The sequence below is a fragment of the Lacerta agilis genome, chromosome 8 (genome assembly GCF_009819535.1).
Source record: "Lacerta agilis isolate rLacAgi1 chromosome 8, rLacAgi1.pri, whole genome shotgun sequence".
NCBI classification, from domain to species: domain Eukaryota; kingdom Metazoa; phylum Chordata; class Lepidosauria; order Squamata; family Lacertidae; genus Lacerta; species Lacerta agilis.
The window spans coordinates 15,738,060-15,756,543 of record NC_046319.1 but is presented as its reverse complement, the minus strand read 5'-3'; the positions used below and the strand labels follow the sequence as shown (position 1 = coordinate 15,756,543).

General features: G+C 48.3%; 1 protein-coding gene across 1 annotated transcript in view; it reads right to left on the bottom strand.

The window, feature by feature from the left end:
- LOC117050603 (tyrosine-protein phosphatase non-receptor type 11-like) overlaps nucleotides 1-13,966 on the bottom strand; it is a 53,864-nt gene extending 39,898 nt beyond the window's left edge. The window contains exon 1 of the mRNA XM_033156291.1: nucleotides 13,788-13,966. Within this exon, the coding sequence (XP_033012182.1) occupies nucleotides 13,788-13,801 (14 nt within the window). The 5' untranslated portion in view covers nucleotides 13,802-13,966. The remainder of the gene's footprint in view (nucleotides 1-13,787) is intronic.
- Nucleotides 13,967-18,484: the final 4,518 nt, after the last annotated feature.

Here is an 18,484-nt window from a genome sequence, read left to right as displayed (position 1 = left end):
CTCCTATTTTGTCACCTGCAAACAGGATAGAGAGTTTGCAGGGAGCCATTTTGCCTGGGACCTAAATAAACCAAGACACGTTACGAAAAACCTATCAACACTTGGCCGCCCTATTCCTGGGCATGGGTGGGAAGGGAAGGGAAGGCCAGGCCGTAGCTCAGCGGCAAAGCATCTGCTTCGTATGCAGAAGCTCCCAGGTTCAATCCCTGGCATCTCCAAGCAGGGCTGGGGCACACTGCTATCTCAAAACCCCGGAGAGCTGCTGCTAGTCAGGGTAGACAATATGGAGCTAAAGGGAGCAGCCGTCCGACTCAGTCCAAAGCAGGTTCCTTCCTATGTCCCTTTATTTGTTCCTATCAACAAGCTTGAAAGACAGAGGGGTTTTGTTCAGACTAACAGTGTGGGGGTTTTTTCCATTCGAATTGGCCACTGCCCAGCTACCAAGACAGGAGGGGTCAGAGCATCACCCTTGTTCCTCCCTGAGGCTTAGCATCCTGCACAGAGGGATCAAGCTAGACTCTGGGGATGACTGCTTTCCCTTGTTTAGCCTCTGTTTACCAAGGCTACTAAGGGGAACCAGAGCTGGTGAAAGGAGCGAGGGAGAATCTTCCTTTATATTTAGCTCCCCTGCTGCTGGATATAGCAACCCTGCGTTTATTTAAGAGCAGACTTTCCTATATTAAGAATATCAGAGATTAGCAGGTCACCCCCTGCAATGTCCCGGCTGGGATTAAATGCCCGTGACTGTGTTCAGGCAACCCAGCAAACACACTTCACAAACGCCCCGTCCTTTTAACCCAGCTTCGCTCCTGTGCCTGATGGCACCCCACCAAGGCAGGCAGAAGGAACTCTAAACAGCAGCCACCAGCCAGCAAAGGTTAGCCTAGGATTGCAGAGACCCAAAGGGTGATCTAGTCCCCTGCAAAGCATCGAAGCCCTTTTCAAGCAATCCAAGCGCCTGCAGCAGTGTTGAACGGTTTTTATTTAACTTATTTTAACTCTCTGTGCATTTTGTAGGGGTTACCATCAGCCCCAACCAGGATGGCCAATTTATTTATGTATAAAAAATATACGTGCAACCATAAAAACAAACCCAGACCAGTTCACAAGAGTCGTACGCAGAACCGCACCATAAAAACCGGGTAGGTGTATTTAAAAAGAGGAAATTAACTGTTGCGGAAAGGTGCGCTTTTAATCACCTGCATAAACCTGACAGCGTAGAAAAGTTTTCAGCATGCATTTCAGAGTTGAAACAGAAAGCGCCTGCTGAACATCTGTCGGCAGACTATTCCACAAAATTGGGTGGATGGCACCAAATGCTTGGTTTTGTGTTGATGTCAGATGAGCCTCTCCAAATTGTGGGGACGACCAGTGATGCTCCTAAAGGTGATCTCTCAAGGACTGAGGTAGGATCAGGTGGTCCCAAAGGATGCTCTAGAATTTTGTTTAAGGATTTGTCAGTTAATTCAAAGGTCTCGAACCTGGTAGATGGGTAGTCAATGCAGATGCTTTAACAATGGTGCCCCATACAAGAAGAGGAGGAGGAGTTTGGACTTGATATCCCACCTTTCACTCCCCTTAAGGAGTCTCAAAGCGGCTAACCATCTCCTTTCCCTTCCTCCCCCACAACAAACACTCTGTGAGGTGAGTGGGGCTGAGAGACTTCAGAGAAGTGTGACTAGCCCAAGGTCACCCAGCAGCTGCATGTGGAGGAGCGGGGAAGCGAACCCGGTTCACCCGATTACGAATCCACCGCTCTTAACCACTACATCAGATGCCTGCCCCCACCAGCAGTCTGGGAGCTGCATCCTGCACCAGCCACACCTTCCAAACCAAAGCCAAGGGCAGCCCCACATAGAGTGCACTGCAGCAATCCAGCCTCAAGGTCACCAACGCATGGACTATAGTGGTCAGGCTTTCCCAGACCCTCCAAGTGTCCTTATTTTCCAGGGAAAGTCTCGGATTTACAGAAGCCGTCCCGGTTTCTGATTTGATCCTGGAATGTCCCGCTTTTCCTTAGGACACCCCTATTTTCATTGGAGAAATGTTGGAGGGTATGGAGTTATGTGACCCCTGAGCCAAGGAGATAAGTAACTCTACAACCTTTAGATGACATCTGGAGGTAGCCTGGTATAGGCAAGTTTTAAAGTGTTTGATATTTTATTATGTTTTTATGTATGTTGGAAGCCGCACAGTATTGAATAGGACATCCCTATTTTCATCGGAGAAATGTTGGAGGGTATGCTATCCCTGTCCAGAAACGACCCTAGCTGGAGAACCAGATGAAGCTGGTGAAAGGGACAGAGGATGCTTTGGTCTCTATTGACACTTTCCAGGAATAACCCCAAACTAGGCACTCATCAGAGAGGTGTGGAGTGGCATCTGGAAGGTCCCAGGTTCTTATATATATATTCTTATAACACAGAGAGGATAATGAGACCAGTATTAATATTGCAGGTTGTACTCAATGCCAGCCCTACTCAGCGTAGACCCAATGAAGTGAACAGACATGACTAACTTAGGTCCATTCATTTCAATGGGTCTATGCCGAGTGTTACCTTAGCTGAGCAGATACAGCCCTGCGCTTGGAATAGGGACTCCACAGAAACCAGAACTGGCTACCTTTTGCAGAGACTGCAAGAATAGCCCCCCCCCCCCAAATTAAACCCCCCAACAACAACCCAGAAATCATTTCTACTGCAAGACATACAAGATTTGCTAACTCTAGGTGGGCTATAGGAACTTTGCGACTCGAATTCTAGAACAGCTGCAGTGGTCGTTGTATACAGACATGTTCTCACAGTTTGGTAGGACGGGGTGGAATACTTTGGAAAAGCAGCCCAATGAGGACTGAGCCTGCTCAGTAGCCACAGAAGGCTGACCAGCCGGTGTGTGGAGAGGGGACGGAAAACCAGGAGGTAAAATGGAATATAATATCTGGGGGGAATTAACTGTGTGCTTCAACCCATTGTTGCATTTCCTGTTCGTTACAGTGGACCTGAAAAAGCCTGCACAGATTCACCTGCTTTTAATTAGGACCTTTGGTCCTGCTTTAGCCTGCGCTCTGCTCATTGTTCCACCTGTCAGTTGCATGATCCTTGGGTGCAGAGACCTATGCAACTCTTAAGGCGTGATGGTACTGTAACCAGAATACCAACACCACCTGATTTTGGCTTTTTCGACACATTGGTATCATGCCTTGCTATTATATACCACACAATGCATTGTGAGGTTCTATGCACAAAGAACTCATGCTTCCTACAGAAGAATGATAAAAGGTTTTTTTAAAATGTGCACATTGCTCTAATGGCTTGCTCCACATTCCCTGGATCTTTGGGGAAAAGGCATCTAATTTGTTTTGTAAATAAATAAGAGATTGCTTTAGCAAATCAGCAGGAACTTGGCCTCGCTGCTTCCTCTCTCCCTCCCACCATTATAGCTGGTAAAACGTAAAGCCATTAAATGCCACTATTTTACACAAAAGTAGGAGGGGGGGATACACACATCCAGGAAATTCTCCATTTCCGGATTACCAGTCCTGTTTTAAAGCAGCAGAGTTTCCGATCTTCCCTTCAGACCTGAGGGCAGGAAGCCCACAGAGCGGACAAGCCCTGCTGCCTGATTAAACAACCACCCTAGACACATTTCCTGGACACAAGCCACGGGGAGGGAAGACGAGGGGGGACAAGGCGCAGGAGGAAACATGCAGACCAAGACTCACTTGTGGGTTCAGCCCATCTCCCTGCAACCCCGCAAAAGGAAAAGGCAAACCACAGACAGAGCCATAACCCATCACACTTTGCCACCAGCACAACCCCATAGATCAGGCTCCCAATTCATAAAATTGAGTCTCTCCGGAGATCATCTGGTGCAACCCACTCTGCGACTACAAAATTCTTGCTTAAAAACCAGTAATAAAGGAGTGGCCACAACTTTCCTACCAGTAACAGGTAGGGCTGCAAGCACATACACCCCCTCCCCATGCAGGGCCTTATGCAGGGGTTTGGATTGGCCCCAGGCCAACTCAGATGTAGGCCCTGAATCAATTGAGAGGGGGAGTCCTAATGTTTAATTAGGGTTTTAAATGCCTATTAAGCATACAGTCAGGAGCTTGGGGGGGGGGAGAGACACTTCCTCCTCTCAACCACACTGCAGACAGCAAGACTGATCCTTTCACTCACCAGCTGGGGGCAAAAAAGTTTGATCCTGTTAGTTGCAGGGGTCTACTTCCCTAGGAATTAATTACCCAGCTGGGAATGCACTGGTGAGGTAGACCCCTTGCAGCCAGCAGGATTGAACCCTCCTGGCAAAGCAGACCTCTGCAGCCAATAGGGTTGTACTGCTGAGCAGGCAGCGTGATCCTTCTGGGGTCTGCTTCCACTGTGCATTCCTGGGGGGTAAAACAGACCTCTGCAGAAAGCAGGCCCTCCGTTCACCAGCTGGCCAGAGGAGGATTCAGTCCTGCTCAGTTTCACTCTGAACAGGCCGGTTTTGTTTGCGATGCGGGCTCTGCCTGGCCCCAGTAGCAGGTCCTTGTGAAGAATGACTGCCAAACCTTCCCGGATACTGCTGTCGAACCAGCATGTTCTCAGACTGCTCCTATCTCAAACTGTAGCGCCAGACGAAAAGAGAAATCAGAACATAACACGTGTTTGGGCTGCTACTATCCAGTGTCACATGTGTCTCTCTCCCTGGCCACCTTGCCAGCAGCTGAATGGGCTGTACTGTGTTAGGAAGCAGACACTGTGCCCAGGAGAAGTTGCCTTATCCTGCATCAGACCATAAGCTCAGTGTCATCTACACTGACTGGCAGCAGTTAGATCTCCAGGGTATCAGACAGGGGACCTTCCCAGTCCTACCTGGAGATGCCAGGGATTGAACCTGGGGCCTTCTGCATGCAGAGCAGATGACCCACCACTTGGCTACAGCCCTTCTGTGTCACAATACCGACCAAGAAAACAACACAAAGAGGCAGGGCCTGACCTCGAGAGTCCTCTCCCCTCCTGTCATTTCCTGCAACTGGTATTCAGAAGCATTGCTGCTTCCAACCGTGGAGGCAGAGCAGAGCCATCGTGGATCACCGAAAGCCTCATTTCCCCCCACGAATTTGTCCAAACCTCTTTTTCAAGCCACCTGAGTCGGTGGCCATCCTGCAGGAGAGAGTTCCATTGTTTAACTATGCGCTTTGTAAGGAAGCACTTTCGCTTATCTCTCCTGACTCCTCCAACATTCAGACTACGAAGTGCTCGGCTTGTGATGCATGCAAAAGGGTGTTCCTGCAAGGTGTCAGGATTTCCTGACTGTCACTTGCCAAGGCCCAAACCCTCGAGATTTCCGCCCAGCACAAGCCTTTGGCTCCAGAGTTCTTTCTGGTTGTTCAAAGAGAGACAGCTCAAAGCTTGCTTGGAAAATGACAGTGAATAACAATGAAATCCCTCTGCATTTGTGAGCTCCTGTTGCTCCGCCCCGATTCCCTGTTTTGCCTTCCACCTCCTCGCTTCACCCTGGAGGCAGGGAAGTCCGGAAAAGTGCGAGACACTTTTGCTGCTTACCTTGAGTCGCGCAGCCTGCTCCTGCTGCTGTTTTGCAACACTTCCAACGTGATCCAGAGTGAATCAGTCTGCCACTCCCCTCCAGGTGCTGTGCAAGGAGGAATGAATGAGACCCAGCTCACAGGAACTGGGGTTTAGGGCTAATAGTGAGGAACCTCAGGCCCAGAAGCCAAATATACTTGTCAGCTTGCCTAGTTTACCAGCTTCAATCTGCGGCCGTTTTGCTGGTAGGGCAATAGCGCACCTTGAATTTTTCGACTTCCCAAAATGAGGGGTGCTAACAAGCTGCAACATGACATGAGAATTCAAAAGATATTTGGGTGAAATTAACAGGATTTAGTTTTGCTTGGCAAGTGAAATATGTGTAAAATTGCGTAGAAATCATTAAAAAACAACTGCCATACATTTTACTTGCCATTAATAATGTGTTAATGATTATTTATTAGTATTTATTTAGATCCTTGAGCTGGATCGCACTGGGACATATCCTCCAACATTTCTCCAATGAAAATAGGGACTTCCAAAGGAAAAGCATGACATTCCAGGATCCAGTCAGAAACCGGGACGGCTTCTGTAAATCCGGAGCTGTCCCTGGAGAACAGGGACACTTGGAGGGTCAGGAATAAACCCATCCGGGCAAAAAAGCTTTATACAGCACAGGTTTCCTCCAAGGCCTCATCTCACCCTCAAGGGCGGGTGACCCCACCCTTGTCCTGAGTCAGTGGGAGGCGGGGGGAGTGGGAGGGTGCTGAGTAATGCTGAGGGTGCCCTGCCTCTCCTTTCGAGGAACGTCACACAGAGGGCATCCAGGATCCAGTAACAGCCCACAAGGCATGCAAATCCGTGGCTCCCTGCATGTGTTCATCTCATCACGCCACAAGGCTCTTAATCTCTGGCCGGCTGGTGGGGGGGGGGAGAGCGTGAGAGCGGGGGGGGGGGCTATTCTTAGCTGACCTCTTGAGCAAGCCAGAGAAGGTGATGGAGCAGAATGCTACTCTCTCTCTCTCTCTCTCTCTCGCTCACTGCTGTCAGAAGAGATGCACCCCAAGCGTTTGGGATTCCAGATGGTGGCGCTGTGGAAGTTGGAGCCACCTTGCTGCAGCACCAGGCTGCTGGCTATTCTTGGGGCTGGCCCTACCATTAGGCAAAGTGATCAGCAGGCGCCTCAGACTGCAGTTGCTGAGAGGTTGGGACTGGGGTTCCCTAAGCTAGCCTGCTGCCCTCAGCTGCCGTAGAGGACACCACCAATCTTCATGTCAAGTTCAGTTTGATCGGCTTGCACACATGGATTGGGCTGCAGGTGAGGAGAGGCGCCATCTTCTCCTTTGCCTCAGGCAGCAAAATATATTGGTCCGGCCCCCGGCTACTATGAGGAGAGGATGCTGGGCTAGATGAGATCCTGGCCCGAACCAGCAGGTTCTTCTTATGAAGGTCGATTCAATGACATTCAACCTCTGAACCCAGAGACTCCATTGGATCAGGGATGGGCACTGCTGGCTATGGATGATGGAAGTTGTAGTCCAACAACACCTGGGAACCCAAGGTTGAGAAAGGCTGGTCTACACCGACCAGCCTCCGTTCTCCAGCGTTTTAAAGAGGGGACCTTCCCAGTCTTACCTGAACATGCCAGTGACTGAACCTGGGACCTTCTACACTAAAAGCACATGCTCCACCACTGAGCTGAGGTTCTTCCCCATTAGAGGGCAATGCTTTTTTCCACAACCAAAGCACTTGATGAATCAGCCGCCAGAAACTTTCAAGAAAAACAACGCATCAAACTTTTCTACCACCTCTTTTTCCTTTCTCCTTCACCTTCTGTGGAAACAGCCTGGCCTGCCTCTTTTCCATCAAGTCAGCGCTCTCTCTGCAGAGGAGGAAGCAGCCAGAGAAGACGACAAGGGGAAACAGATTTCAATTCATTATTTAATTTTTTTTAATGTGCTTTCGCCACAGATTGAGCGCATGCAGCTGTGACTCACTCGCACGAGGACAGAGCCCGTCCCACCTACTCGAGAATAAAAAAGGATGAGTTGTAAACGGAACAAAGCCCAGGAATTATATGGGTGGGTCGGGGGGGGGGCAGCCTAAAGGTTGACTTTCTGATGTTATGAACTACAACTCCTGAAGCATCCTATTTACCACAGCGGTCAGCAACATGCCTCCGTCTTGGAAAAGCAAGATTCCACCTGTGCTATTGGTCTCCAGCCTGGAGAGGTCCACCTGACACCGTCCTCCAGAGGCAGATCTACTGTGGAACTAATGAGGCTTCAGAGCCCCCCAAAATGTAGGTCCGCCACTGCCTTCCTCGTATTCCTGCTCTGAGCCCTAGATTAAGAGAGACCTTTTTGTACCGCAGGCTCTCCATAGCTGCGCACTTTTCATCCATTGAATTTTAGATTTTAGCGATTCCGTGTTAATCGCGTCATACTCTTTTGCTCAAACTTTTACGACGACGTTTCACGTTATTTTATTGATTTTTCAATCTCCCCGTTGCAATTTTTGGTATTTTACCATTGCAACCCAGCTGCAAAGCACCCTGACCATTAGGCATGCTGGCTGCTGGGAGCTGAAGTCCAATCGCGTCTGGAGGGCCACAGATTTTCCAGACTTGTATTCCTCTGAAACAGCCTGACTTACACTGGCAATGTTGAAATGGGGGGAGGGGGGGCTTTAATTAACCTGGCGGAATACCATCCTTTTTTCCTTTTTAAAAAGTGTAATGGGATATTTATTCTGGTTCTGCTTGGTACATAATATGTGCCAATCAAATATGTTCACTCGTTGTCAGTTCCATTTGCACACCACTTTACCACAAAATTGTCACAGCTCACAATGAATCAAATGAATATAACAATTCCTAGGGGCTGTGGCCTGGCTTGCTCTGCTCACCAACCCACCTGCCACTCTCCCCACATGCTCTCTCCTAGGGCATGGGTAGGCAAACTAAGGCCCGGGTGCCGGATCTGGCCACTTGCATTCTAAATCCGGCCCGCAGACGGTCCGGGAATTAGCGTGTTTTTAAATGAGCAGAATGTGTGCTTTTATTTAAAATGCATCTCTGGGTTATTTGTGGGGCATAGGAATTCGTTCTTAAAAAAAAAAAAAGTCTGGCCCCCCACAAGGTCTGAGGGACAGTGGACTGGCCCTCTGCTGAAAAAGTTTGCTGACCCCTGTCCTAGAGTTTCCCCTTTCCACCTCACGCAACTACTAAGCTCACTCTTCACCTTCCCAACCCCATTTCTTCGTGCAAATCCAGGACTGTGAGGTGGCCCTAAAAAGTCCTCCTAAGGGGGCTGTGTGATGACAACCTTGCGTTTTTATGTATACAGTGGTACCTCAGGTTACAAACACCTCGGGTTACAAACACCTCGGGTTACAAACACTTTGGGTTACAGACTCCACTAACCCGGAAGCAGTACCTCGGGTTAAGAACTTTACCTCAGGATGAGAACAGAAATCGTGCTCTAGCAGGCCCCATTAGCTAAAGTGGTACCTCAGGTTAAGAATGGTTTCAGATTAAGAATGGACCTCCGAAACGAATTAAGTTCATAACCAGAGGTACCACTGTATAGGAAGGGGAAAAAACTTACTGGGTTGTAGCCAACCAAGTCCTACTCAGAGTAGACCAACTGAAATTAATAGACCTAAATTAGCCGTGCCCATTACTTTCAGTGGGTCTACTCTGAGCAGGACCGAGTTGTGAGATTCCTGCTCCACAGAGGTGCGTTGGGCACCTTCGTTTTATAGTTTCAAACATGCGCTAACCTTTGGATACCAGAGATGTCTGTTTTCAGGATGCTAACCTATTCCGATAGCTGATCTAACTGCTTCAAATACTGGATTTTAATTTGGTGTAACCCACCCTGGTACCTGCTGGCAAAGGGTGGGTAATAAATTTAATAAGGAGAGAAAGAAGAATTCTAGATGCACCCCATAAAAAAACCACTAACTGGGTAGACAGATACAGAGATACAGAAGTAGGAGGAAAATGCACCGTCAACATTTGTGGTCATGTGCAAGACTTAACATGCATGTGCAACCAGAGTCAAGGTACAGTTGCCTCTGACTCAAGGCAAGAGGACTTAAATCTGCAGTGTCATACTACTCCTGTCCAAACTTGGGTCTCTGGTTGTTTTGGGACTACAATTCCAATCATCCCTGACCACTGTTCATGCTAGCTAGGGTTGATGGAGACCCAAGCATGGGAAACATACTACAAGGATGTCCTGTCTTCTCCCAGGTTCAACACAAGTTCCTCCCCTTTCTGCAAGAACCCAAAACGAGCCCTACAGCTGGACCAGGTCCAAAGGCCCATCTAGTCTGGCATTCTCTTCTCCCAGTGGCCCACCGGATACCCCAGTGGGAAGCCCCACAGCAGGACCTGAGTGCGAGAACTACTTGCGATTCCCAGCCACTGGTATTCAGAGGTGCACTGCTTCCGACAGAGGAGGTAGAACACAGCTACCAGGCCACCACAAACCATAGCTAGTAGGTCTGACAGCCTCAGACATCCCAAGGTCTCCTGCTCCCTCCAAAAGCTCCACCCTTTCCCCCTCGCTGCCCCATATGCTTGGAGCAGCCTTCCAGGACACCTGGGCGATGCCTCCTGCCTTTGTCGCACAAGCTCCCTGGCCCCGTTGGAAACTTGAGCACATGCTTCTGAAACACCCACAGGCTGGACTTGCCCACATCAAAACAAAAAAGGGATTCTCATCAGTCATCTGCACGTTAATGTTTGGGTGCCTGTAGGCACCCATGCTCCCCTCTCTGGTGTTAGCCTGGACTTCCCCCCTTTAAATACATTTCCCCTTGCCCCCAATCCTTGGAAAGTCCAAAATGGCCAGTATTGAAAAACCCTGCATTTAAAGTGGAGGGAAGGTCTAGGGGCAGACTGTGTTGGGGTTCATGTTTTGATTGCTCCCACTATGGACAAAGTCACTGCTTACTCCTGCCACAAATTCCTCTCCTTCATTGTTTTCTCTGTGCCAGAACCTTATAGATTGCCATCTCCTCGGGGCAGGGAACCACCTGCTCCTGCTCTGTGGAATACGGTGCTCACGGATGGCATCAAATACTGCACTAATAGTAATAATACACCTCGAAAGGTAACAAAGGAAGACCTTAATGGAGAGGAAACGGGGAACACCCTAAGCAAACAAGGACAGCTGCCCCATAGCAGTTCTACTGCTATGGATGTTTTCTAGCTTAAATCAAAGAAAGTGTTTGTTCACATTTTTGCAGGGGGTGGAATTGGCGATTACAGAATATATATATATATTCATTTTTAAGAGAACGTGGAGAGCCTGCTGGCCTACCGGCAGGACAGCCCATTTTAAAATAGATCATTAAAAATAAGAAATTCCTCTGGAGTGACTCAGCAAGCAATATCTGTTTCCTACATTTTTATCTCTGCCCTTTCTGCAAAAAGCTTAGGCCGATGTCTACGACAGCATCCCCCAACCTAACACCCTCTCTGGGTGCTTTGGGCTACAGCTCCATGGGAGTTGTAATCCAATACATCCGCAGGGCACTAGGTTGAGGGATAAGTCTGAATACATGCACAATGCGTTCCCACGTCCTCATTCTCACAACAACCTTGTGAGGTAGGCTAAAGTAATGACAAGCAACGGGCCCAAGATCACTCATTGGAGTTTGGACCTGTGTTACCTGGAGATTAAGTCCAACATTTTAAACCTGTCCTAGGTGGGGCTGATGGGGGTTAAGAGTCCAACAAAACACCTGGTTGGCCGAGACTGCTCTAACCATTACACCACGCTTCCAGCAAAATGAAGCTTTAAGTAACAGAACGTTCAGCACAAACCTCTAATCAAGCTTGGCAGACGTCAGTCTAGGCCTCCCCAAATGTGGCAATGGCCAAAGAGTACCAACAACAATAAAAAAAGGCTTTTGGGCTCCAAGAATCCAGAGTTCCTTTTTGGGTTCTGAGATTTTGGGTTTGAGCAGAAGGAACATGAGGTCAAACAGGGTGACGTCAGTGGCGGGGGATGGGGGGGAGCGGGAATGCTCCCTGTCAAGCTGTTCCAAACTATTTTAACCATAAACATGTTCCTTTGCAATCATGGTTGCTAAACCGAAAGGAACCCATGCTTTAAAAAATATGATGCTCCAGGGTTAAAGCTTGCAATGGGGCACTTTTCTGATTTGGAGATTATTTGCATTGAGGTATGTGTGTGAATTTATAACTATCGAGCAGTGAGTAAGGAAGCCAGTGGCTCAGAGGTGTGCCTGTCATTTACACAATCGCAGTTACACAACTGCAGAAATTGCAGATTCTGCACTCTGCACATCCTCAGGCGCACCCACGCTGAAGGGCAGCTTTCAAAGCGAAGCTGTGAGCTTACCTCCTGACTGCAGAATTAAATATTTAGTAGGAAGAGGGGGAAAAGAAACAAATTGTACCACAAAAACCTGTTATCTGCATTTATAACCATGAAAGAAGATGTAAGGAAAAAGAGGTTAATCTGGGTGGGGGTAGGAGGAGAATGAAAAGGCGGGTCTTCCATCACAGTTTTTTTAAAAAAAGATTTTAATTTAAACAAGGCAAACAAAAGGGAAAGATTACACTGATATCAACAATACACTGCAGAATATCAGTTGATATCCATTAGAGGGATTCAGAGTTCAATAAACATTAAAAAAAAAAACAATACCCAGCCTCCAGAGCTTGAAAGATGAAAATTGGGGCGGGTTGGAGGGAGAGATTAAAATGTGGAAATGACCAAAGGAAGTTGATGAGGCAGAAGGAAACTTTTCTCTTTCACCCAGTGCAGTCTGACTTAAGACTTCCCTACCACATGATGCAGGGATGACCAGAGTAGCTAAATCGTTCCTCTTTGCCCTGGCTTTCGACACCTGATAATGTATAGTTTTAAGACACACATTATTCCCGTGATTGTAAGTTGTTTTTTAACTGTTTCTAACATCATGACTTAACTATAATCAACTCTGGGACCTTAGGATGAAGGGCAGGTCAACAACAACAACAGCAGCAGCAACAACAAATAAGATAGGTCTGTTGTAAAGTATTCTACACAACAGGTAAATGGTACGCCCCTGCATAAGAGCAGGACAGGGCGGGGGGGGGGAAACAAAAAGGTGGTCACTGCTGCTTTCCATTTAATTAATCTAACAAAGTCTGAGCAGGACTAAGTTTTAGAGCCACTGAAATTAACATACCTAATAGGGTAGCAATGTCCATTAATTTAAATGGGTCTATTCAGAGTAGACTGGCCACAAATGTTTGCTTTACACACAGACACAGAGCTTTTAATTAATTAATTAATTAATAATAATAATAATAATAGGTAAACTAGTCAGAACAACTAAGAATGAAGAGAGTAGAAACTGTAAATAACAGCCCCACACTGCAAACAGTGTACTGGCTAGGTCTGATGGAAGTTGTTGTCCAAAACATTGCAAAGCGATGGGGGGGGGGGAGAGAGAGAGAGACAGACACATCAGCTTGGCAAAGGCTGACCTAAAGACAGGCAGGCCTCCATGCTCACGGACAGTCTATCTGCAAATATTAGGTACCGAGGGTCGGAGAGATGAGAGTTGTGCAACTCTCCCCCTTCCCCGCCATATACTGTCTGGAGCGGGTTGGGGGCTCTGATGGGAGTTGTAGTCAAAAACATTTAGAGGAGGACAGCAAATGTGGGGGAAGGCTGAGCTAACTATAGAGAGCCTCCACGATCAGGGGGAGTCTACCTCCAAATAAGAACAGATAAGGGGGTTGGGCGGAAGGGAGGGAAGAGACATGTGCCTTGTTTACAAACTCAAAAACACACTGGCTGGTTGGAAGGGGGGGGTGCTGACGGGAGCTGTAGCCCAAAACATCTGGAGAAGCCCGGAGACCCTCTGTGATAAGGGGCAATCTACCTCCAACTACTAAGGGATGACCCCCCCCCACAACGCTGGAAGAGGGCTGACGGGAGCTGTAGTCCAAACATCCGCAGAGGTACACCACCTTTTTGCGGTGGAGGGGGGGGGAAGGAGGTTGTTCTAGATCCTCCATGTTCATGGGCGGTCTACCTGCAAACATTGGATACGGAGCGGAGTGGGGAAGAAAAGAAAACGGGGTGGGGTGGGGACGGAGGCTGCCCGCTGCCCCGTTTCTGAGCTTCACTCCGCATCACCACCGAAGGCAAACAAAAACCCCAAATTGCAAAACTCCACGCATTTCGGACGCGCCGCAGGAGATTAAGCGGATCTTACCTGCGGGTGGTCATCGCAGCTCCAGCCCCGGGAGGGACACGCGCGCCCCCGACCAAAAGGGGGGGGGGAGTTCCGTGTATTTCCCTAGTTCACAGCGTGGTCCGCTCCTGTCGCAGCATCAGCCCAGTTCAGGCGAAGGAGCCAAAGGGAGCGGCTTCCCTAAAGACTGAGAGAGGGAGCGAGGGAGGGGCACTCTCTCGGGCCACGCCCCCTCGCCCACCTCCATATATGGGCGCCCAGTCCCGCCCTCTCGCCCGACGCCGAAGCCGCTCATTGGCCGGAGGGTGGAAGCAGCCCAGGACACGCTCCCCCGCTCCTCCAGCTGGGGCTCTGGCAAACCCACGTGCCAGCCAAGGGGAAAGCCCTCCCTGCAGAGAGAGAGAGAGATGTGTGAGAGGGGAATCCCCGATCCGCCAATCAACGCCGCCTGGCAACAGGCACCGCCTGGCAACGGTGGAGCTGCGCTTAAAGAGACAGCCCTTTAAAGCTTTAGAAGGGGGTGTGAAGTTTATTTTAACCAAGCGGTTGTTGTTTTTTTTAGGGGAGGAGGTGTTTTTAAGCGGGGGGCGTTAATTGGGAGTTGGGTGGGGTTGGTTGGTTGGTTCCCGAACAAAAAGTTTTCCTGTTTTGCAGCCGCCTCTGCAGAAGCTTCAACATTTTATTACTTAACAAATTTGTATTCCCCGCTTCATCCGTAGATCTCTGGGCTGTTCGCAGCATAAAAATGCAAGATGAAAAAGCAAAATACATAATAAGAACAGGAAGAAAAACAAAACAAAACAAGAACCTCACACAAACACTATCCTTTTGCATTTATTTATTGCCTTTCCCCCCCCAACGAGCTCAAAGTGATAACAGTATATAGACGACATATATGGTTCCCCCTTGCCCTCCTCATTAATCCCCACAACAACCCCGTGAGGGAGGTTAGGCAGAGAGGCAGTGACTGGCCCAAAGTCACCCAGTGATGACTTCGTGATGAAGTGGAGAATTTGAACCTTGGTCTCCCAGGTCCTGGTCTGAATCTCTAACCACTATGCCATGCTGCCTCACAGTGGCTTTATTATCTATCTGGCTATCTATTTTGTTGGTTTAAGCTGTTTTTCTGCTTTGAACTATTTGAAAGCATTGATTAGTGTTTCAAAAATCTCTAAGTGTTTAAAAATTTTTAAAGAGGTTTTCTGTTAATTATTCTGCTTTAAATGTGGGCCTTTCATTTCTGTTTTCATTTGTGATGGTTTGTTTTGATAGTTTGCAATGCTGTTTTACGTTTTAAGACAGGTTGTAAACCACTTAAGAGATTTACTATTTTTATTTGTTTGGGAAGTGTAAAACTGTATGGTGTTTTCTTAAAAAAAGACATCTGTGTACGCACTGGACTGTTATATAAATATTTATATATTTATGATTAAATAATATTATTTATACTATTAATGGAGCACGTCCTTGCCGGGGTGGGAGAGATCCAAAACTGAGCGATGAAGCAAACTACTTTGCAGCCAGAAAACGTTATTCCCTTGCCCTTTTCCTAGTTAAAAGGAGCTGAGATCCTGAAGATAGGGAAAGGCCTCTTTCTCCCTGCTCAAATTCTTTGATGGTTTCTGCCAAGCAGACAAAATGACACTGAGCTTTCTTGGCTTGCGCCCATCAGGACTAGTGGAGCAGAATATGATTGGCTGAGCCAGAGCCAATGACAGATCCTCCAAGTGTCCCTGTTTCCGAGGGACAGTCCCTGATTTAGAGGGTTTCTTATTTGATCCCAGAATGTCCCACTTTTCCTCAGGAGATCCCTATTTTCGTGGGAGAAATGTTGGAGGTTATACAATGAGAGGAGGAGCCAACTCATTATTGATTTGTCTGGGGCAACACAGAGACTAAGGAGGAGCAGCTGGCAGGCAGGGCCATCCCACTCGCAAGAAGACAGGAGGGTGGGCCCAGGTGGGGGGCAGGCTGATGTTGGTGGGGCAGTGCCCCACTTGTCCTAATGGACCAGCCTCCATGACTGAACCCTATCAACTGACAGCTTCAGATGATAGAAAAGTCTTTCTTCTTCTTCTTTTCAAAAAAGGTGTTTAGCAAAAATCCAAAGGGTGATGTTACAGATCTGCGGTAACAGAGTTTTGGGGTGCAAGGGCACCCGTAACTGCTAAGGTGTGTTAAGAAATTAATAAATGATGGAATTTAGATAGCACTTGAAGGGAAGATGCCAGGACAGTGAAAAAATACAGACAAAGCTCCCCCCCCCCCAGGCCAGGAAGCGAGTCATTAACCCATCAATGGAAACCATCCAGTTGCCAAAGTGACAAGGGGGGCATGATGTCACACAGGAAAAATGCTCTTAAAAAACAAAAAACAAAAGCAGTTCTGGATACAGTGGGACAGGCAGACAGATGGGGAGGAGTTGCTTGGAGCAGGCGTTCTTGGGAAGAAGAAGAAGAAAAGAAGTGGGCAAAACTCCATGAGCTGCTGTGAGGGCCGGAACCATCTTGGCAGGCTGGGGCAGAGGCAATGAGATGGCAGTCAGGATGCCTTGGAAATCCAGCGCTGGGGAAACACGCTGCTCTTGAGATGTGATGCTCTGTACTCTCTCCGTTGAAGGCTTTGGGTGTAAATATGTGCAAATTAACCCTATTTCTTAGTCTCCTCTGGGCCTCAATTTCCCAATGGCAGCATAACCCTGGGATAACACCTGGAACTCACTGGAATATTGCTCCTGCTCAGCAGAGATTGGGGTGGGGTGGGGCAAAACAATGGAATAAAATGACCCTACCAGCCAAGGAGAGTCACAAGGGGGGGGGGTGAGCTTTCAACAGATGCAGAACTCTGCAAGGGGCAGGATGTTCTAAAAACATGAATGTAACATGAGTCAAAGTTCCACCAGGTCCAATATTCTATTCTCACAGTGACCAGCCAGGTGCCTCGATGGGAAGCCACAAAGCAGGGCCTGAGCACAGCAGCATCTCTACCGCGCTTCCGATTCGTAGGAACTTGGTATTTGGAGGCATCCTGATTCCAACAGTGGAGGCAATGTTTAGACACCCTAATGAGCAGCCACTGCTGGCCTTATTTTGTCTATGTGTGTGTCTCTTACACACACAGAGAGAGAACACAGTTCTTACATCCCCCTGAGGTTGCTGGGGAGCCAGTGCGGCACAGTGGTTAGACCAGGACCTGGGAGAGACCATGGTTCAAGTCTCCAGTCAACAAGAAAGCTCCCTGGGCGACCTTGGGGCAATCACTACCTCACAGGGTTGTTGTGATGATTAAATGTTTGGGAGGAGAACCATGGACTCGAGCTCTTTGGAGAAGAAGGGGATGGTATACATGCAATAAATATTGCCCAGCTAGAGACCCCTTAGAGTTGCCTGGGGTGAGGAGATGCCTGTGTGTTAAGACAGTTTAATTGCATGTGTGTGTGTGTGTGTGCATGCGTGTGCCCACACCTTTGGTTCAATGAGGCCTCTGAAGTTCTTCTGAGTTAAATCCACCTGGCCACTAGAGGGTGAGGGAGTTCAGAGTGAAGAAAACTGCAGGCCTAGGCAGATTTATTTACCTGCGAGATGAGCGCCGCAACCCCAGAGTCATTCACGACTGGACTTAATTGTCAGGGGTCCTTTACCTTTACCTTTTTAAGCCCCACCCAACATGCTGAGACAGGTAGGTAGGGGGAAAGTGTGGCCCTCCAGATATTGTTAGATTCTAACTGCTGGCTTGCTCTTGACAACAGCCAAGGATGGGAGCTGGACTTATGCAACATGTCTTCTTGAAGTGAGCCTCAACTCGATGCCTTTTGCTGGGGCCAAATTATACCCCTCATTTGATTATGTACAAACATGTGAGCTTTACAACAGCTGCAGTCTGGGTCTGACAATTGGAACTGGTTACTTTTAGCTTTGTGATGTGAGAGCTTTTAACTGGAGACGCCAGAGACTGAACTTGGGACCTTCTGCCCGCCAAGCAGCTGCTCTAATAGTGAACCACAACACTTAAGACATAGTTAGCTGCCTTATTCTGAATCGGATCGTAAGTCCAGCTAACCCAGCATTGTCTGCACTGACTGGGAGCATCTAGGAGCATCTGACCGGTGTCTCTCCCTGGAGAAACCATGGGGGATTGAGCCACAAACCTTCTGCATGCAAAGCAGCTGCACTCTGTCACAGCTCCTGCCTTTTGTTTTGGTGCTGGAGAAGGGCAGGAAATCTGCATTGCTGCGAGTGCGTCTGAACGCCATTTGAAGAACGGAAGTTTTTGCGATAAATCAGGTTCCGCCTGGAGCTGCCGTCAAGACAATTGGTTTTGTCGTTCTGTAATGTTATCCTTTTGTAATTATTTGCCAGATTTACGGGTTGTTGTCGTTTCGCCATGGCTTATGAGCAAACAAATAACATTATTACCTTCCCGCCACAGCGCAAAGCTGATCTGATGGATAGTACTCAACTGTGACTGTAGGAGCGTAGGATGGTATTCAGCAACGTTTTGCCCAGAGCAGACCCCATAGGAATGAATGGACCTAGCTGAGTCGTACATTCATTCATGTCAATGGGCTTGCTCTAAGTCAAGCTTTGTGGAATGCCGCTTATAGGAAGCTGCCTTCTACCAAGTCGAAGGCTTTTTGCCACCTGAGGAATCTGCCTCACTTGTCTTAATGGTAGGGAGAGATCTACTGGATCCAGATGGGCAAACGGGGGGGGGGGGAG